Source organism: Tigriopus californicus, chromosome 9 (assembly GCF_007210705.1).
Source record: "Tigriopus californicus strain San Diego chromosome 9, Tcal_SD_v2.1, whole genome shotgun sequence".
NCBI classification, from domain to species: Eukaryota; Metazoa; Arthropoda; class Copepoda; order Harpacticoida; family Harpacticidae; genus Tigriopus; species Tigriopus californicus.
The window spans coordinates 11,923,264-11,941,487 of NC_081448.1; the positions used below are offsets into that span (position 1 = coordinate 11,923,264).

The following is an 18,224-nucleotide window of genomic DNA, read 5'->3' on the forward strand; positions in this document are numbered from 1 at the left end:
CAAACTTGCACTGGGAGCCTTTATTTTTCAGGCCTTGAGACGCAGGAAGGAAGGCCTTTCTTCTCTCCTACCCCTCCTCCTCTCTCTCTCTCTCTCCTCTCAATTTCTCTCTCTCCCCTTTCTCTCTTTCGCATGTGTTGATGTTGTAGAGCTTGGTCGTCTGTGCGATGTTGTTCCACAACCGCGTTCCATCGTGCCAATGTGAGATGGGTCTGGGCACAGATGTAAAAAGAGGCTTGACGAAAACGGATGCTTCAGAGGGATATTGATCCCATTTTTCCGGCTAATGTGAGTGGGATTACCCAACAGATCCCCCTCTTCCATCGCCGCGGGCAAAATTAGCAAATAATTGATCCTCGCTTTAAAGCATTCAGTCAAGGATTGCGAGCATTCTCATGTTGAAAAGGGCCAATTAAGTGCGAACCCAGTGGTTCATCATTTATCAAGTAAATATCCATCTTCCTGCCAAAATTTAGCCGCCTTTGAGAAAGAAATAGATTAGGTGCGTTATCATCCGGTTTTTTTTTGTCGTATGATAAATAAGTTCGGGAGTTTTACAAAAAAAGAAGAGAAGATTTTTGGCCATTAAAGAAAAACAATTTTTCCTTGCCCTTTTTGAGGGACTTTGTTGTAAAATATTGGACAAAAGTAGGAGGAATGTCTTTTTGGTCTGTGTTTTTGAACTTTTTCAAGCTGTAACAAGAATTTTTATGCCTCATGCTTTGAAAAATTTAGAAATGTCTTTTCGAATTTGTGATGATTGCATGAAATCCTTTTTCAGGTGTTGTGGAACATTTATAAGCACACGTTTGTTTGTAAAACGCTACTACATCAAAGTACTTTAGCTTTTGACTATACGTTATGAAACCGTTTTGAAAAAAGCCCATTTTCATTACGTGCAAAATCGACACCCAACCAAGTAAACAATGAAACAAATTTTCGACTTTGATCTATTTAAAGGCAACTCTGACCTTTGGGTCGCGTGTTCAAATTGGACCAGTAGACCCTATGGCCTAAAAATTATAGGCCAAACGAAGCACCATCAGTGTTTCACCTTCAAGGCCATTTCAAAGTTTTGCTAAGAACAATGCAGAAGAAATTGTTTCTTCTCACTCGTTCTTTTTATTCTTTAGGGAACGAAAAAAGCGATTGTTTCGCCGTGGTCTACCTTTTGGACTGTATGCAATGGAGTAGCTCTTGAAAACTCTGGCGAAGCTAAGAACAAAAGAACGGAGACCACGCTGAGAGACCTTTGAAGCCAAAATACACCAAACCGTCCCTTCACGATCGTGGTGTTCGAAGCAGTCTATTAAAAGCATTTTTTTCCTGGTCTTTCACGTGGAAAGTAAAATCGTTAAAGATCGGTGCCCTCTCTTCTGAGTTTGGTTCACTTGTCAAAGTAGTATCTATTCACGCCATTTTATGAAGATTTATGACAACATTGTTTTGGTGACTCTGTGAAATGTATTGTGTGCCGAATGTCTTTGGACAATCTCGGAACCAATGGTCGCTTTTCACGAAATTATCTTGCCGTTCGAGGATTTTTGTTGGCCACGCAAAATCTCATATGGAACGCGGACTCAACGAGTCGCACATTGTGCCCTCTGTCCATTGGTAGATAATGGACGATCGTTCCTCCTTTGGCCTTGATGCCAAGTCCTCTGAAGCGAAATGAAAGTGCTCACTTCAGAAAAAACACAGACTCATTTCTTTGGTACATACAGGATATCAAGAAATAAAGGCATCTTTGATCATTTGCTAACTAAAATGTAAGCTTTTGGACATGGTTTGTGCAATTAGAACTTGCTACCATAGCGTTCGAACAATGCTCGAGATGAGGGAGGGGCTCTTTGGATGGTCGTAATTAGAACGAATTAGCCTAGAATCATCCTCATTAGATTAGTGCAGAATGTGGACGGATGCCTGGTGAGTTAGACGAAGTGCCTCGTTAGGGCACATCCAAGACAACGGGTTTAGGAACACGAGAGAGTTGTCCCACCCAGGGTTCAGTCGATGAAGGGCGAGCATTCGACAGAGTTACCCGCCTCGGGCGACGTTAATCAAATTCCACCAATCAGTTCATTGCACAATGTCCGCTCGAGGACTTCAAGGGGTCCCAGGTGGATTTGGATTCTATTATCAGAAGGAAAAGGAACAATCGGAAGGAATAACAAAGAACCCGTCCAGAGTTGGGCTCGTTATCAAATTGGAACGTTGTCGGAATAACATGTTGGATAGTTTACGCCAAAGCAAACTAGATGAAAAGAAGATCCTCAACTGATGTACGAGCTCTCATCCAATCCAAACGAATGGTTCAGTTGGACAAAAATTATCGTTTGGCTTTGGCTATTGTGTGTTGATGGGCTCGACAAGCTCTATTTTGAGATCGACGCCGTGCCTTCTTTAGCACATCCCATTTCATTCAATGACATGTTGCACTGTGAACAGCTCTTGGTGTTCCGAACTTGCAGCTCAGAGCGTGTTCTCCAGTTCCAAAAGGAGCAATCTTGACGAGGGAAGGAAATGGGTCTGAGGGTATTTGCTTTTTGATCACTCTAGCTCTTATTTTTAGCCACGTTGGCCTATGCCCATTTCTCACCATAATGTCCCAATATTTCTCTTCTTTAAACCCCCATCCTACCTACTTCCTTAGGGGACATGCTTGAAGAGCCAGGAGAGACATCCTCCTAATTTAAGGTCACCAATCATGGGTGTCGTGGTGGTAATGCCAGACTCGAGAATTGTGACCGTTTGGTTCCACGAAACGCCAAAGTGATCCATTTTTTAAGGGCCAGGCATCACTGACAAGTACTCTCCCCATAACCAGCGGTCTTTAACGACCTTTACTCGTCAGTGGCAGACCCGCCGACTTGTTTCGTTGGAACGATCTGTGCTGCTTTCCCCAATATTATATCCCTCCCTAACATGTATGTACCTGAAGTCCATACATGTAGTACTCGGTAGCCGGTGGTTCCATGTTTCTCCTCAATATCTGTCAACGAAAGGCAAAGCGATCGAATCAACAACATCGTGGATGCCATACCACTTTCTTAGCACATAAAATGTAATGCATCCATCCATTGGTGCGCCTTCAAATGACATCCTCGGAAATCCCTCCTCCACCTCTTTTGGAGCACTGAATGTCTTTAGGTGTGCGTGGACCAGGTCTCCAGTGGCTGTGCTGTTTTAGGGAGCTGTCTATACTTTTCATCAATAATTCGTGGACGCCACCAAATGAGTTGGGTCCATTACCATTACTTGGTTGGATGTTCGAGTGTATCCAGTACGTAGTAACATATGAGGAACCAGGGTCTATAAAAAGTGAATGTATGGCTGCAAGAAGGGACCTCCTCTCATTCGCTCGAATGAGTCTGGCTGCCACGAAAATGTCACGGGTCCTATGTTGGGTGGTCGGTCAGGGCTTGAAGAACATACTGGCCTGTCAACTCGAGACAAGTCCGTCGGAAAGATCTGAAACATCTGGGGTCCTTGAACCTCTCGTCGAAAGTTCCGAGATTAACGCAAGAAACTCGAACTTTAGCATCTGGGAGGACATTTCTAATTAAGGGGATGTCTCGAACCTTACTACACTTACGACTCAGCCCATTGGTTCCAAAGTACAGAACTCGTTCCAAAAGAAGCGCTGGCACTTTCAATCCTGCGCTACTGCTACTAGTACTACATTTCGGTTGAGTGGAGATCAAGTAACTTGAATTGATCGATAAACCAAGTCTGATCATTGGAACAATTTGTTTCGACTCAAATGACCCATTCAAGCTTCATAGGTTTTCCACGCTCCCGTCATTTCGCCTACATGATCTTTCAGCCTTATTTATTTGGAGCATTTCTGCGTAGTACGGAAACGTTGGAACAATAGGGAACTAGTTCATAGGATGGGCGGGGACAGGGGGGAAGTGGGGTGGTGGATACGTTATTGAAAGGAACTCAGATACATCTCCAATACTGTCAACGCCTCTTCTATAGTCTTGTCATCTGGCATGGATTGATCAAGAACATCAATCACCTCCTTTTCTCGAGAAACCAGAAAATGTGGAAAATGGCCTTTCAGCGAGGGGGTAAGGTATCTTCTTTGCGAACAACGGATCCCATTAATGAACATTAACTAGTCCATCACGTGTTTTTCAACTTTAAAGGCAAACTGAAGATTCCATTACAGCATTTTAGCGCATAACTATTGTTCCATGACTATGATATATTATGAAAGGAAATATTTTGTCTCAGGAGATTTTGTAGCTCGCCTGTGAACAAAGGCTGCTAGTTCTTTGATATAAAAGACCTAACCATTAACAAGCCCTGTATGCAGACTCTACCACCCAAAATTTTATGCATTTTGAAACATCGTCATTGAAGAAACCTTAAATGTGTAAGAGAAACCCCGGAGTAACAAATCATCCAATGCATCTGTGCGTTAGTACGTACTGTACAAAATGCAATTCATTGTAGCAAACAATATGGAACATCGTTTGCTACATCACGAATTTCTACGAAGGCTCTTAAATATAGGACCAAATGATGCGGAAGAGAGACTCCTAAAGCTTAATTTGAAATCCTCGGAAGAAAGACAATATGACCTAAACATGATTCAATGCTACAAATGTCTCTAAAATCACACATTCAACACAAAAAAAAATACAAATAAAAATTAACAGTTCGCATGGAATAATCTACCTCTTCATATTTAAGATTGAAAACCAGATGAGAAAGCCAGCTGTGTATTCATAATCATCTATTGCACATAGGGGCAAGAGAATCAATCAATCATAATCATAATCAAATGTTTCAACTCGTCGGTCAGTGCTCATGGATGCGATTGGTTTACCTAAGTAAAGTATTTGAGAAAACATTTGGGCAGATTTGTACATTGTTACAACGGTACTAGAAACATGCTTCTCTTGGCTTCGAGGTTTTATATCAACTGTTTAAAACTTCAAGTGGCAACAAGCCTAATTGCATCATCCGCCCCTTAGAATAGTACTATATGTCAGGAATATTAGGGAACCATCAGATCCGCAATGGCAGAAATTTGGTTGCCATTGTGATGATGTTGAACGATTGGCGGTGAAATTGGTTAATATTCTTAGAGCGAGTAGGAAAAAATACCGTATGGTTAACCATAACAAGTGACAATGACTCGAATTTGTTGAGCACGCAAGAAAAAGGTGAAGAGCAGTTGTAAATCATGGTAGCCGAGTGGTATAATGCTTCCGACAGAGGTACGACATAGTTCCCCAGGGGGTTCGAACCCCTCCTTCTGAGGCAAAATGGAAAGTGACGCCAATATCAGTCGAATTCTTGACGATTTCAAACGGACCATGATGAAGAATCATGGCCTTATTCTTGATGTTGTTGACTGGTAAGCCTTTCCCTTGTCAATACCCGTGGAGTACATCGATGGTTTTGGCCAAGAAAAGCAGATCATCTGCTTAGGGAAGATATTGCCCTTGGAAATGGTTGATGACCTTTGCTTAGAAAAAGTTGCTAAAAAATGCGAAATTAATAATCATTGGGTCCTTTTTAGGTTTGTATTCTTGTTGTTTATGCTTGGGCTTCTTAAACATCCCTGCGTTGAATTGAGTGGCGTAGGAGATGTCTAGTCAACATAATATTTTTGCAAAATGACGGCATGTTTGCATCTTCATGAAAGGTTTGATACATTAAGTTGCGTATTTCTGGTGCGTTTGTTGAAAGAACGGGAATTTTCAAGAAAACACACAAAGTGCCCGTCACAACCTTTCCGCACTTAGTTTTACATGGTTCTATCGGTTCATACCTGAGAGAATATTGGATATGTTTCTAGCAATCATTAGGTTAAAATTATGAGGCCTTAAATCGGTTACTTTGTTGAACGTCATATCTGGCTATCTGTGGGTGAGAAAAGGAATCAAGGTGTGAGAAGTAAAAAGAAAAGTCATATTCTTTAAAATTCTGTCTTTCTCGCTTTTCACCCGACCTTTCACCTTCGAATTTGAGCAATGACGCCGATTTTGAAACAGTTTTTATTTCGTCCCTTGAAGAGTGAGCCAGGAAGGTCAAGAGTTGAGGGTTCGAGAAACCACACAAAACATAGCGACGAATTCGTGACAATTATGGCCGACGCTTTCGCATTTTCTTTATCACTTGAAGTCGAAAAAGTCACCTCGGAGAAAGGTCAGTCGAGCTTCGATTGAACGATATCTCTGCTACTTACCAAATACTGTATTCACTTCACAACAAAGTCTCGATTTAACGATAATTTCGATTTAACGACATGTTCTCCGCTGACGGACAATATCGTTAACCAAAGTTCGACTTTGATTTCAAAACCTTGTGGTCGATTTTGACTCTTTCATTGAAACAAAACATTATCATGCCAATAGGATCAACCAAGTAAAACCCATAAGCATATCCAAACTTTTGATTAAGTTAAAATTCATGTCTTGTAGGTACAATTATGGTTATTTTTCTGAGCCACGATGGAAAAGGGATACCCTTGATTTGGGCAACTGGTTAGTTTCCCTGTGGAATGCAATGAATACCGATCACACAAAAGTTCAACTATATCATCAAAAAGAGGAAAATCTAAGAATAGAGCAAAATTAGAGCCAATAAGCTAATTAATTCCTTTCAAATTTGGAAATAGGCTTTTAGTGAATAAATATTTTTCGTATTCGCCGTGAAAAAATGCAATTTAGCAGATATCTAATAATGTTTTGTCCTTGCCATTGATTTGTCATGCAATTTTTGCCGCTTAAATGTTGAAGCCATTTTGCTAACTAATATATTGACATTCTCAAAAACTGAGAGAGGCTTCTTGTGATTTGCTCTGTCTAGAAATTAATATCAACAAGGAATAAAAAGTCCCATGTTTCTCTTCAAGAAAGGTCAGATTTCTGTTATGAAAAAATATTGCTCACATTGACAGAATTTTTTTTTTTGAGTGCTTAGTCGTATAATAAATGGAATAATGGACACGGCAATCAAAAAGTCTTGAAATACGATCCAAATCGATGGAGCGTGGATGAAAACTACCCATAAAGTGAATTTTCTCCTAAAATAACGATAAAAGGCAAGTTACCCAAAATTTGACCAGAAATTTATTATCAGGTCTATGTTTCTAAAGTTTTGTTACGTTGGATTTTATTGTTTTTTTACTCAATCTAACATGCAATCACTTGAAGCAAGTCTTCAAATTATTTGTACATCTTATACCGTAAGATGGCGAGATGATTTTGAAGGTTTAGAGGTTTCCTTTTTTTCTTACCGTCAGCGGGAAAAAGAGCGCCATGGGCCGTTTGTTTGTCTTGTTAGTGGTTGCTAGGAGTAAGCGTATCTTTAGCACTAACAAGCCCTGAGTTTTAATGGTTGTGATTTCGAATCAAAACATAGGAACCTGGGCCCACATTTAATTTATAAAACTACTTGCCTGCCAGCCCATTATCTGCATTTCAAGTAATAAGTCATTACATCAACGGAAACTTATCGTCTCTCTTTTGCACGTACCATCTCATCTCACTGCCAAAATTTTACTCATCGCAGAAATCAGCGCCAACGAATTAACGAGATTAAAATACTGAAAACACAAGAATTTGCCAAGCAAGCACTTGAGCATGTTTTTGAGTGAAATGTGTGCCTTGGTGCCTCTGTGTTTATTCAATACTATAAAATTCTTGATTCAGGCCATGGTACGAGTAGTAGTAATACATATCAAAATGGGTTTCGGCCTAAACTAGTCCCAAAGTTTGCGGTTTTTTTGAGATTCGTTTTACGTCAGAAGTTTATTAGGTAGCTATAGAATGTATCGTTGCATGTAAATGATGAATATCACCTTATCAAATATCACACTGATTGAAGATAAAAGACCGCATTTCAGTTATCAATGGTCAAACCACAAGGCCTTCTGTCCCACTGGTTTGTCTCACGAATCCATTTGTTTGCGACTAAAAAGAAGTAGCCACATTATTATCAGGAATTGAACTGCAGTTGATTTTGGGATGGAAAATGCTAGAAACAACTTGATATAGATTTTGTCCAAAAAAGGGACAAAAAAGACTATTTTCACTCTTAAAAATCGTTTTGAGGCACCTAAACGAATGATTCATTAATACTCATGTGCAATAATATTTCTCTATAAAGCAATCTACTTTGAAACTGTTAATATTAAAGAGTTGAAACATCTTTTAAATTGTTGATAGTGAAGTAAAGATACTAACTGACGTGGGTAGTTTCGAGAATGAATTTCAGGGAGAAGTTTTTGATGAGTTCAAAAATAATTTACTTGTAATGCAAAAGAATCGAAAAATGTGTAGCAAAGAGCAGTCGGTCAGAGCTTGACGGTGTATTGAATTTAATTGAAGTCTAGGCTAAAGCTTTGAACGAAGAAATCAAAAGCATAAAATCAAAAGTAGCTTTTGAATCATTCCCTGATTGAGCCCTTAAAGACAAAAGACATGTTTCATGTCAAAGTTTGATTTCCATAGTTCATTGATGAGTTTGACTTGAGACGATTTGTTTGGTTTTTTTTTTCACGGGCTGGGCTTGTCTAACCACTACAGGGGATGTAATCCTTAGTAATACTGAAATGAATCACTACATTTCGTCTATTCTTGATTGTCAATCTTCATATGATATTTGGTCTACTTAGGAGTTTGAGTTGAGAATGACGTGATCTTACCCCACTTGCTGCCAAACAGCAAGGGACATGCTCCATGGAGGGTGCGTTGGTCTGGCCAAAGCGACTTTTTCAAGTTGTACCAAAACACTGCTGATCCAGCTTCCGGTTTCACCGCTGCGCCCAACAATGGAAAAACGGTCCTGCCCCCAGTTTCGACGGTGTTCAACTGAAAATAGGCGGGGTAGTTTGAATTGAATTTCGATTCATTCGAAGCTAAAGTGGGTATCCGATCCACAGATCATACAATGACTATATCTTTCATTAGTCAGACCTCAGTGCAGAGAAATGGGGAATTTGTGATAGCTATTCAGAAGCCTAAAAAAGTTGCTCGTTTCAAAGGTTTTGTATCATAACCTGTGTTGTTGACCGAGTGCAGCCCGAAAGTTTGATTGCTGCATAACTTTGACCACAGCTCCTGAGTGATCTATGCATGATTTTGGACCCAAATTTGGCCAAGTTCATTTACTTGACAAGGTTTTATGTTCCTAGTCAGTGCTAATTTGAATTCGTTGAATTCATGTTTGTTTTTAGAGATACGAAATTTTTGCTTCCATTTACGGTCCAGATTTCTAGAAGGCCGTGGCTTGGTCCAGCCATTACCAAAGAGCTGGATTGCACTTTTACATGGTCTGTAATCGATCTCCCGTCACAGTGGTTATATTTTCTGGTCAAGCGTTTCCTCAAATGCTAAGACATCTAGATATACTTTTTGGTCAAAGAGACAAAAGAAACAACTTTTGTGAAATACGCATGTTTAAAAATAGCTCAGATAACTGTGTTACATCACTTAGAGTACATTAAAATATATCATTATAAAAAACGTGGTCAATCAGTATTCAACGTGCTCTTTGTTATGTATTGACGTAAAATGTCATAAACTTCTATTTAGCAGATGCTTTGTTACTACCACTTGAAAGTTGCGTTTTACACCTTAAAAGATCGAAAAATGGCCTAATAATGTTGCAAATTATTTCCAAGGCCGATTGTTGCATTTTTCAACGACACGATAAGAAATGACATTTTTCCATTTTCTTTAAGATTTCTTCAAAAGCTAAAAGTGGCAAAAAAATGTCACTTGAAACTTACAAAAGATGTAAAATTGCTTTTCATTTTACTGAAGTTTCAAACACTACACTATCTTATCATGTTCCTAAAATATTCGAACGATATATGTGCTAGTTTAATTTTCAAATTTATCACTTTTTGCAGTAACTAATTTCTACGTACGAACTATAATTTTATTCTACGTTAATATAATTTTCTCAAAATTCATGATTAAGCTTGATTAAAGTTGCAGTTGACAAGGATGGCATCACAATTGTGAAATATTAACATTAAGTAAGTCTTAACTTATATTGCAAACTATTTTCAGGTTTTTCTACATTCTTTAAAAACTTGGAACTATTTTCATTTATATTTTAGGCATAAATTGCTTTAAGATATAATCGGACCACTTTGTAGTCAAATTTGATGCAAATGCAAGTTTTGAACACGTGATATCTTATTGTTTGGATTTGGACGAAATTATAGTTTAAAACGCAATTAAAGTTACTCCGAACATCTATTGATTACGTTTAAAAATACTCACTCTTTGTAGATTTTAATTGGATTTATATACTATTCGAGGTATTTTTCGTGATGGTATCTTACAAAAGCTGTTCCTTTTGTTTCAATAACAACCAAAATCGGTACTAGAAGTCTTGGCATTTGCAAAAAACAGCTTTATCGGCTATGTGAGTACCATCGAGCCTTGCCATCGAAATGAAAACTCACATAAAACATCCAAGTTGCAATTCGGTCGTCAAGGTCACTGCGTAATGATCCCTTAAAGAACGAGAAGTCAGTATCAAATGATAGGAATAGTCATGATTAAACCAATGATTGACAGATCTATTACTTACATATTTATCAGGCTTCCTTAGGTGATCAAAATGACTGTCATAAAGCCCTGCGTTTAGGTAATTTCCTACTTGAAGGGTCTCAGCATCACGTGGATGACCTAAGGACTTGGTTTTAAGTCCAGTTAAGTGGGATATTTGCTCTGACAGACTCACAGCCACTGGATGCACTGAATCCTGTATCCATGTGCTCATTGATATTCTACTCTTAGACACCTCGGCCACTCTATGCTCTCCAACTTGGGCTCGAATTAGCTGTAAAATAAGGCAAACAAGTGAGACAGCCACACCCACACCTATACGTTTGATTTTTGGAAAACCGCTATTTTTACCAATGGAGACGCAATATCTTGGATGAGTTTCATAGCAGTGGGTGTCACGATATCTCTGAATATCAAAATCTCAGGCTCGTCATGGGCAACTTCTATTCTGACCGGAGCTAAGATGTAGTAGGGATCATTTCGATATGACAAGTAGCAATTGAGTTTGGCCAAATGAGCAGGAGACTGAAATGATTTTTTTTGATAGATTGTTTAACAAATTAGAAGGGGTTATCGAAAGAGCCATATCCTACCCGAAATTCAACCCCACGGCAAAGCGCATTGAAAATGTCGGTATCGAGAACCGTTTGGGGAGTTAGTGTTCCATTATGAGCAATTTTGTATTCGGACTTGGCCCAAGTAGAATTCTCCCGGTCCCGGTTTAACTTTCTTCTTTGTTCAAAAACGTCCGGCTCTTTAGTGAACTCCTTGGGAAAGATCTTATCCTTGAGTCCCCATGGATTCCAAAACTGTTCATCATGCTCCTTAGCCACCATATTCAGATAGTCTTTGGCTACCTTCACCGGTAAAGTGCGGTTGCCTTCTTCTTCCGCCAAATTTACAGCTTGTTGGAACCATTCCAAGCTGTGGGAGAGCTTCTGTTCTTGGTAGCAATGCTTACCAATATACCAACAATCTTGGGCAGTGAGAGTCGCATTAGTTTCGATCAAGACTCCAGTACTGGCAAACTTCCCCTTGGCCAGATCCGGCACTTCCACTTGATAAACGTCTTGAATCCGGAGCAAGGCCTTGGCCAATCCGTGCAAATCGGATTCTGCAGGAGAGACCACACTTCTTCTTCGAGCCATTCGCAGAGTCCGGTTAAAGTTGGACGTCGGTTCATCGGAAAGATCGTCCTCTACTTTCTTGTAGAAAACACTCAACCTCTTCACTGTGTTGAAGGATGTGATTGGGTTCCCCAAATCAAGATCACTGGGTTCGTCATCCGGTTTGAGGTGACTAGAGGCTTTCTTGAAATCCTGTAAAGTATCCATTTAGCTTTTGGTACACGGTATCTTGCTTGAAGTTATACACTCACTGAATACTTACGTCTAAGTAGGCGTCAATGTTATTGATCCGCTTTTCTAAGTTCTCGATGTAGCCTTCTAGTCCGGTTAAGAGGTCTAGATCAAACCTAAAGATTTCTTTCATATTTCCACCGGAACTAAATACTTCAGCACGGGCTAATGCTGACAAGGTCAATAACACCACCATGGTGGACTTGCTCGCATGCTAGAACAAAGAATGAACACACTTCAAGATCGTTGATTTTCTTGGCTGGCTGCTCTTTTTGGCCACGATTTGAATCTCTTGTTGAATAGAGTTGCATTTTGTGGCATTTGGTCTGTCGTCTTTGGATGATTGAGCTTTGATCACAAAGACATTATTCGTGCCATTGTCAACCGTTGTAATATGAGAAATGAAATTTTATGTGTGGGCTCTGTCTTTCCTGTTGTATAGAAGATAGACAGTAGTGAAAGTACCCACATGATTTGACAAGTGAAAATGACACTTTCCGACTCTTGAGTTTGTTGCAATAGCAAACGGAGCCATCATCCTTTTCGGGACGAATATTTTGATTTTTGTGCGAATGATCAACATTTCATGACCCCCCAACGTTAAATTCAACCACTCTTACCATGTAGGTATCTTGACATTTGTACTAGCGTTTTTGAGCACACTGTATTTTTTATAGTTTTTTTTATAGATGCTTCTAAATATGCTAGATATTCTTTTGCACTCTCACAAGATTTCGTTTGATACTCGAGGCAATGAAAACTATTGTATGTAGGTCATGCCTTCAAGCCACTAAAAGGTAAACATGAATCTTTCAATCACTCGTTAGCGCCGCTGAAAAACCCCGAAATATCTTTAGATGGGCATTCAAACGACGCAAAACAAATATAAACCCAACAGTTCACAAAGCATGTACCTTAAAGAACTCATTTGGATCATGTTGTACTAAATAATATTTCAAGTTTGATGACCCTTTTTGAGTGGAAAAATCTCACTTACCTGATACATTTTGGGCAAAACCATCTCAATCAGCTAAAACATTCTCAGTTGTTGATGTTCAAGCTTGTGCCAGGATTTCTTTCTCACTTTTCCGTAGGCCTACTTGGCGTTTCTCCAGCCATCAAGTTACTGAGCGAGGATGCGTATGAACTAGCTAGGTCTTACCCGTACCTATGACCACTGCCTTTGGTCTGGACTCAGGGAAATCAAAGGCACGCCGAAATGGTTTGAGGTGAGCCACGACGACCAGGATAAGGAGGAAATCGTGGAAGAAAACTTCTCAGTCAGGTGACTGCGGGAGCAAAATGAACTTTCCAGCCATTAAAGAAAAAGTCAGCCAGAGGTTTGAAACAAGAGTGCATGCACCCAGACAGAGTTGGTTCTTATCACAGCATTTATTTTAAATTTCATTGAAATTCGTTAATTTATTTGCCTTCGTCTTTGGTTAAGCCACAAGGTCGTGTGAATGCTTGTCCACCTTCTCGGATCCACTTGTTTGATACTAAGTTGAACAAACCATTTGAATTATTAGATCATAAAAACCTGCCATGCTCTTCCGGAGATAACATACCCCATTTGGTTCCGTGTAAAATTGGACAGGCCCCGTGTAAAGTGGCTCGATCAGCTTCTCCACTCTTATGGAGATTGTACCAAAACACAGCCGATCCACCCGTGGCAGTGACGCCTGCTCCAATCCGAGGAAACACGGTTCGACCCCCGGCAGGGACATGATTGATCTATTGAATAGGTTAAGACAGAAATAGAATTGGTTTCATCATTAACATTGATCGGAGAGGACCTACATAAAACATCCACGTGGCGATTCGGTCTCCTATGTACATTCCCTTGTGAGGTAATTGAATCATGTGGTTGGGGTCCTTTTCCTTCATAACATAATCATGATGGGGGTTGTAATGGCCTCCATTGACGTAATTGGCCACCTGGAAGTCAACAAGAGTGCATTCAAGTCTTGAATATAAGAATACAGTATGGACTGCTAATGCACTTACTTGAAGCAACTCGGATTCCTCTTTCATGGTATCCGTGTTCAAGCCAGTCATCCAGGCAACGCGTTGGGTGACAATCCGAATCAGCGGATCAAACGAATCCTGCAACCAACTGGTTTTGGAGGTTCTTGAATTGGATATCTTGGTGGCCCCTTTACCCGTTCCCTGGACTTGAGACCGCATCAACTGAAACGGTGAATCAATTGAATGAATTAGTGATTCTTTGTATTAGTCAGAGTGAGTTGCGGATTGTTTTGTAGGCGCCAATTTGCATGGATATTCAATGCCAGTCATGGCAATTAAAGGAAGTAGGGCGTGGGCCCAATTGCAAGTCTTACCAATGGAGCAGCAATGCCCCGAATGGTTGTCATCTCATCATCGGAGAGAACGTTGTGGAAGATCCGAATCAACGGGTTGTGATGGGCAACCTCGATTTGGGCAGGATGGAGGTAGTAATAAGGGTCGTTCTGATGACTATAGAAGCACTTCAACGTGGCTACATACTCTGGGGCCTGAAATGGAATTGCCAAATACTTTCAAACCAACCATTTAAGATGATCCAGTTTGGTGGTGAAAATGGATCTGTACCCTGAGCTCCTCGCCACGACAAAGAGCATTGAACCGTGGGATATCATCCTCATTATCATGTACTAAGTGAGGAGAGGTCAGGTTCTTCATCAGTTTGTCATGAATGGTTTGGTAGATCTTTTCTCTCTGTTGAAACGGGGGCTCTTCGTAAACGGGCTTTGGGAACAGGTTAGGATCCTTGTCTCCATTGAGCACTCGTTCATCATGGGTCTTGGCGGCATGGTCGATGAAGGTCTGGATTTGATCCTGGCTCACCGTTTGATTGCCTTCTCTTCCAGCCAAGACCCAAGCTTCTTCAAACCACTCCAAACTCCGGGCCAATGCTCCACTATTGAAGCAATGTTTGCCCATAAATAGACAATCCTGGAATAAATTGCGGGTAAATGCGCTGCCCGGGTTGTCTTTGGCGTTCATTGGTCCGCATGAGAAACCTTACTTGTGCCGTTAAGGTCGCCTTTGAAGCCACTCGTTGGTTTCCTTTGCCAAACTTGCCTCTGATCATGTCTCGGATGTCCAATTCATACACGTCTTGTAATCTAATCAAAGATTGTGCTGAACCATTCAAATCATCTTCTCGTGGTGTGACTGGACTCAAACGTTTTCTCTTGAGAGCAAATTCAGTTTCTAGATCATGATGGTGGTGGGTGTATCGTACAATCAAAACAAATTATCAAGCTGTGGTTACAATAGAAATTGTCGTCTTACCACTCCAATTGCTGTTTTTGAGATCATCTTCAATTTTCTTCCAATCGACCGAGAACCTTTTCATGAGCTTGTACGCATGAATGGGGTTGCCGGCCATGCGTTCCAGAAATCTATCGTCCGATTCTTGTGGCAATCTCTCCGATTCGAGAATGTTAACCTCCTGCAAAGGATCAATGACAGTATGGTCGATTTGATTGGATGGACTTACATGACAAACTATTTCATTTGGTTGGGTTGTAGGCTTTCAGAAAAAAGCAAGCACTTGACATGCATGCCAACTATGGCTGATGTCTTGATGTGTAAGCGTTCCAAAACGACGCGTTGAGTTATTCTTATATTCTTTTTGATCAAGCAAGCATTTCTTATTACCATTTGATGAGCACAATTGGTCAAATGACGGCAAAAAAGAGGCAAGTGAAAATTCAACTTGACCTTTGGTCGAAAATGCAAGAACCACTGATGAATGAAAAGAGCACTTTTAATTCATGGAATACCTTTTATAGCCCTGGATCGCTCTCTTTTCAGGTGAATGAAACAACTGAGTTCATGTTATTTGCAACAGCTTCTTCGAAATTTGGTACGAAACATGACATTATGTTGCAATTGCAGATATTGCACTTTATTCAGTGCTATAACTATAATATCTACCTCCAAGAAAAACTACAGCGATGCCAATTCTTACTTCAAAAATAGAGGAGGAATAACAAAAAACGGTTGTTGAAACAATTGGGCATTCGATTTTCTTATTTTCCTTCCAATCATCTTATTATACTCGTATTCTTGGGGGGAAATATTGACTCTTCACTTACTACTTATTACATAGATTAATATTATGTAATCACTCATTTTCTTTCTTTCTCATCCTGCTACCCAATTGAAGCTGGCAACGAAATATTACACAAAACAAACACCATTTCTATTGCAAGTCCACAAAACAATGGTTATAAGCACCTCAGAAAGAAAAAGATTCAATGAAAAAGTCTTTGATATACCTCCAAGTAAGATTGAATCCTATTGAGTTTGGTCTCCAAATCTTTCGAATATTGGCTCAAGATGTCCACAATATCTCGTTCAACGGCGAAAACCATTTGCATGTCACTGGCCGAGCTGAATACTTCGCACAAATTGGGAGGAATCACGACACTGCTCATCACAAGGATGACAACATAAACCACCCTCATGGTTGACCAATTGAAGAAAACGGTCGGTCAGTCTTTCAGCACAGTTATCATCAACCTTGGCTCCTTGGACCAAATCAATCGTTTCCTCAGCCCGATTCACAAGTTAAGACAACTTTGTCACTCAAATCCCAATCCAAGCACCGTGCTCGGCCAGTATCAAATGAAATTGCTTGGTACAATAACAGTATTCTCATGTGAAGATCTCCACACAGTTAGAGTGGGTCTGGTTCGGGCTTGTGAAGTGAATCTCTTTTCACGTACCTGTCATGCTCTGGCTTTGAGAATCGAAACGATGTTTGAGCGGCGGGTTTTGCTAGGGGAAGCTAGTTTTGTGCGACTGATTGGCACATGCCTGCCAACTTGTGGGGAACGCGCCGTGCTTGTCCATGCGCAATAGGGGAGAGACCATCTGTCTACATATATTTCGTTGGATTTAAGATGGAAAAGATGCAGTTTTAGACATAAAGATGAAGTGCTTGTGGCTTCGGGATACGCAGTTTGTGTATGTCTCAACTATTCCACGGACCTGTAAAATCTAGTAATCGTTTGGAAATGCGTTTATTGGCGCACTGACATAATAATTTGGAGGGTTTCGAAACTGGCAGATGTGTTCTAAGCTTTTATGTGGACGAGAGCCTAAAAACTCGTTGCTTTTGGAGAAATTACTCAAATAATGATCTAATAGCCTGAAGCCCTCGCACACCAAGGTCCCTCATAAACCATTTTATGGTACAATATCTCCCATATGCAGATGAGCTGGTTCTCATGGCTGATTCAGCCGTGGAATTTCAAAATGTCATCAATGCATTCCACGGTTATTGCCAAGAGATCGGCCTTCAAGTCAATACCATCAAGACGAAGGCCATGGTTTTCCAAAAAGGCTGCCTCCCACCTCCTTCCATATTAACAATAGTCCGATTGAAATAGTCAATAATTTTAATTATGTCGGTTTCACATTCTCAACTCAACTCTCCTTGACCAACCATCTCAAATCATTAATAGTCAAAGCCAGGGCCAGGGTCGGATACATATGCAATCGAATTCCTATCAAGAATCTTCCCCTTCCAATAGTTCTTCAACTCTTCTGGACCTACATCACTCCAATTTTCATCTACGGCTTTCACCTGTGGCTCCTAAACTCCGCCCAATCCACCCTCAAATCCGCCGATGCCACATTCACCAAATTCCTCAAACGATACCTGCGTGCGTGCGTGCCCCAATATGCCAATAATGCATGGACGCATTTTCTAAGCGAAACCGAGCCCCTCACCATCGGGCTGGCAAGGTTAGTGTCCAACAGTGTTGGGAACCTGACCTCTCCGGAGGTGATGTCGAGACAAAAGTTGTCCTTCCCGGTCAAGGACTAGCTAACACCTTATTGTCCTTTGCCCAACATCCCTTCGGAGTATTGGCAGTCACGCACCTTTGTTCGGCTCCCAGCCCAATGCCATCAACGACGGGAGCTGACAAAAGATCTGTTCAATCTGGTCCATCCTCTTTTATCCAATAACCAAGAATTTCTTAACCTACCTTTACCTAACCTAACTGTCTGCTCTCATCTTCTTCACTTTTTTCATGTGCGTTAAACCAATTCTAGTCAAATTCATTGTGAAATCACTTTCTAGCCAACCATTTTATTGCTTTTACCATTTTTGATATTTTTTTTGTACACTTACAGGCTGTATAAAGTTTACACAACATCTTTCCTTTATATTTTAACGCCATGACATGACCAAGAGTCGCAATAAAGACATTATAATGATGCAGACAAGAATGAAGACATACCAATTATGTCCCACCCTTTTGAAGAAAGACTTTTTTACAACTTTAAATATTTC

At 40.4% G+C, this 18,224-nt stretch overlaps 2 protein-coding genes across 2 annotated transcripts; both read right to left on the reverse strand.

Moving 5' to 3' along the window:
- Positions 1-7,650: 7,650 nt before the first annotated feature.
- On the reverse strand, positions 7,651-13,026 carry LOC131887352 (prolyl 4-hydroxylase subunit alpha-2-like). The gene is made up of 8 exons (XM_059235938.1): positions 12,906-13,026; positions 11,940-12,122; positions 11,144-11,869; positions 10,902-11,075; positions 10,573-10,824; positions 10,445-10,495; positions 8,672-8,837; positions 7,651-7,937 (listed from the first exon to the last, which is right to left on the reverse strand). The coding sequence occupies exons 1-8, from the start codon at positions 12,927-12,929 to the stop codon at positions 7,867-7,869; spliced, it is 1,647 nt and encodes a 548-aa protein (XP_059091921.1). The 5' UTR covers positions 12,930-13,026; the 3' UTR covers positions 7,651-7,866.
- Positions 13,027-13,253: 227 nt separating this feature from the next.
- Positions 13,254-16,671, reverse strand: LOC131887354 (prolyl 4-hydroxylase subunit alpha-2-like). Its single transcript, XM_059235939.1, has 9 exons — positions 16,198-16,671; positions 15,206-15,365; positions 14,937-15,124; positions 14,501-14,863; positions 14,251-14,424; positions 13,916-14,098; positions 13,709-13,846; positions 13,477-13,642; positions 13,254-13,407 (listed from the first exon to the last, which is right to left on the reverse strand). The coding sequence occupies exons 1-9, from the start codon at positions 16,384-16,386 to the stop codon at positions 13,331-13,333; spliced, it is 1,638 nt and encodes a 545-aa protein (XP_059091922.1). The 5' UTR covers positions 16,387-16,671; the 3' UTR covers positions 13,254-13,330.
- Positions 16,672-18,224: the final 1,553 nt, after the last annotated feature.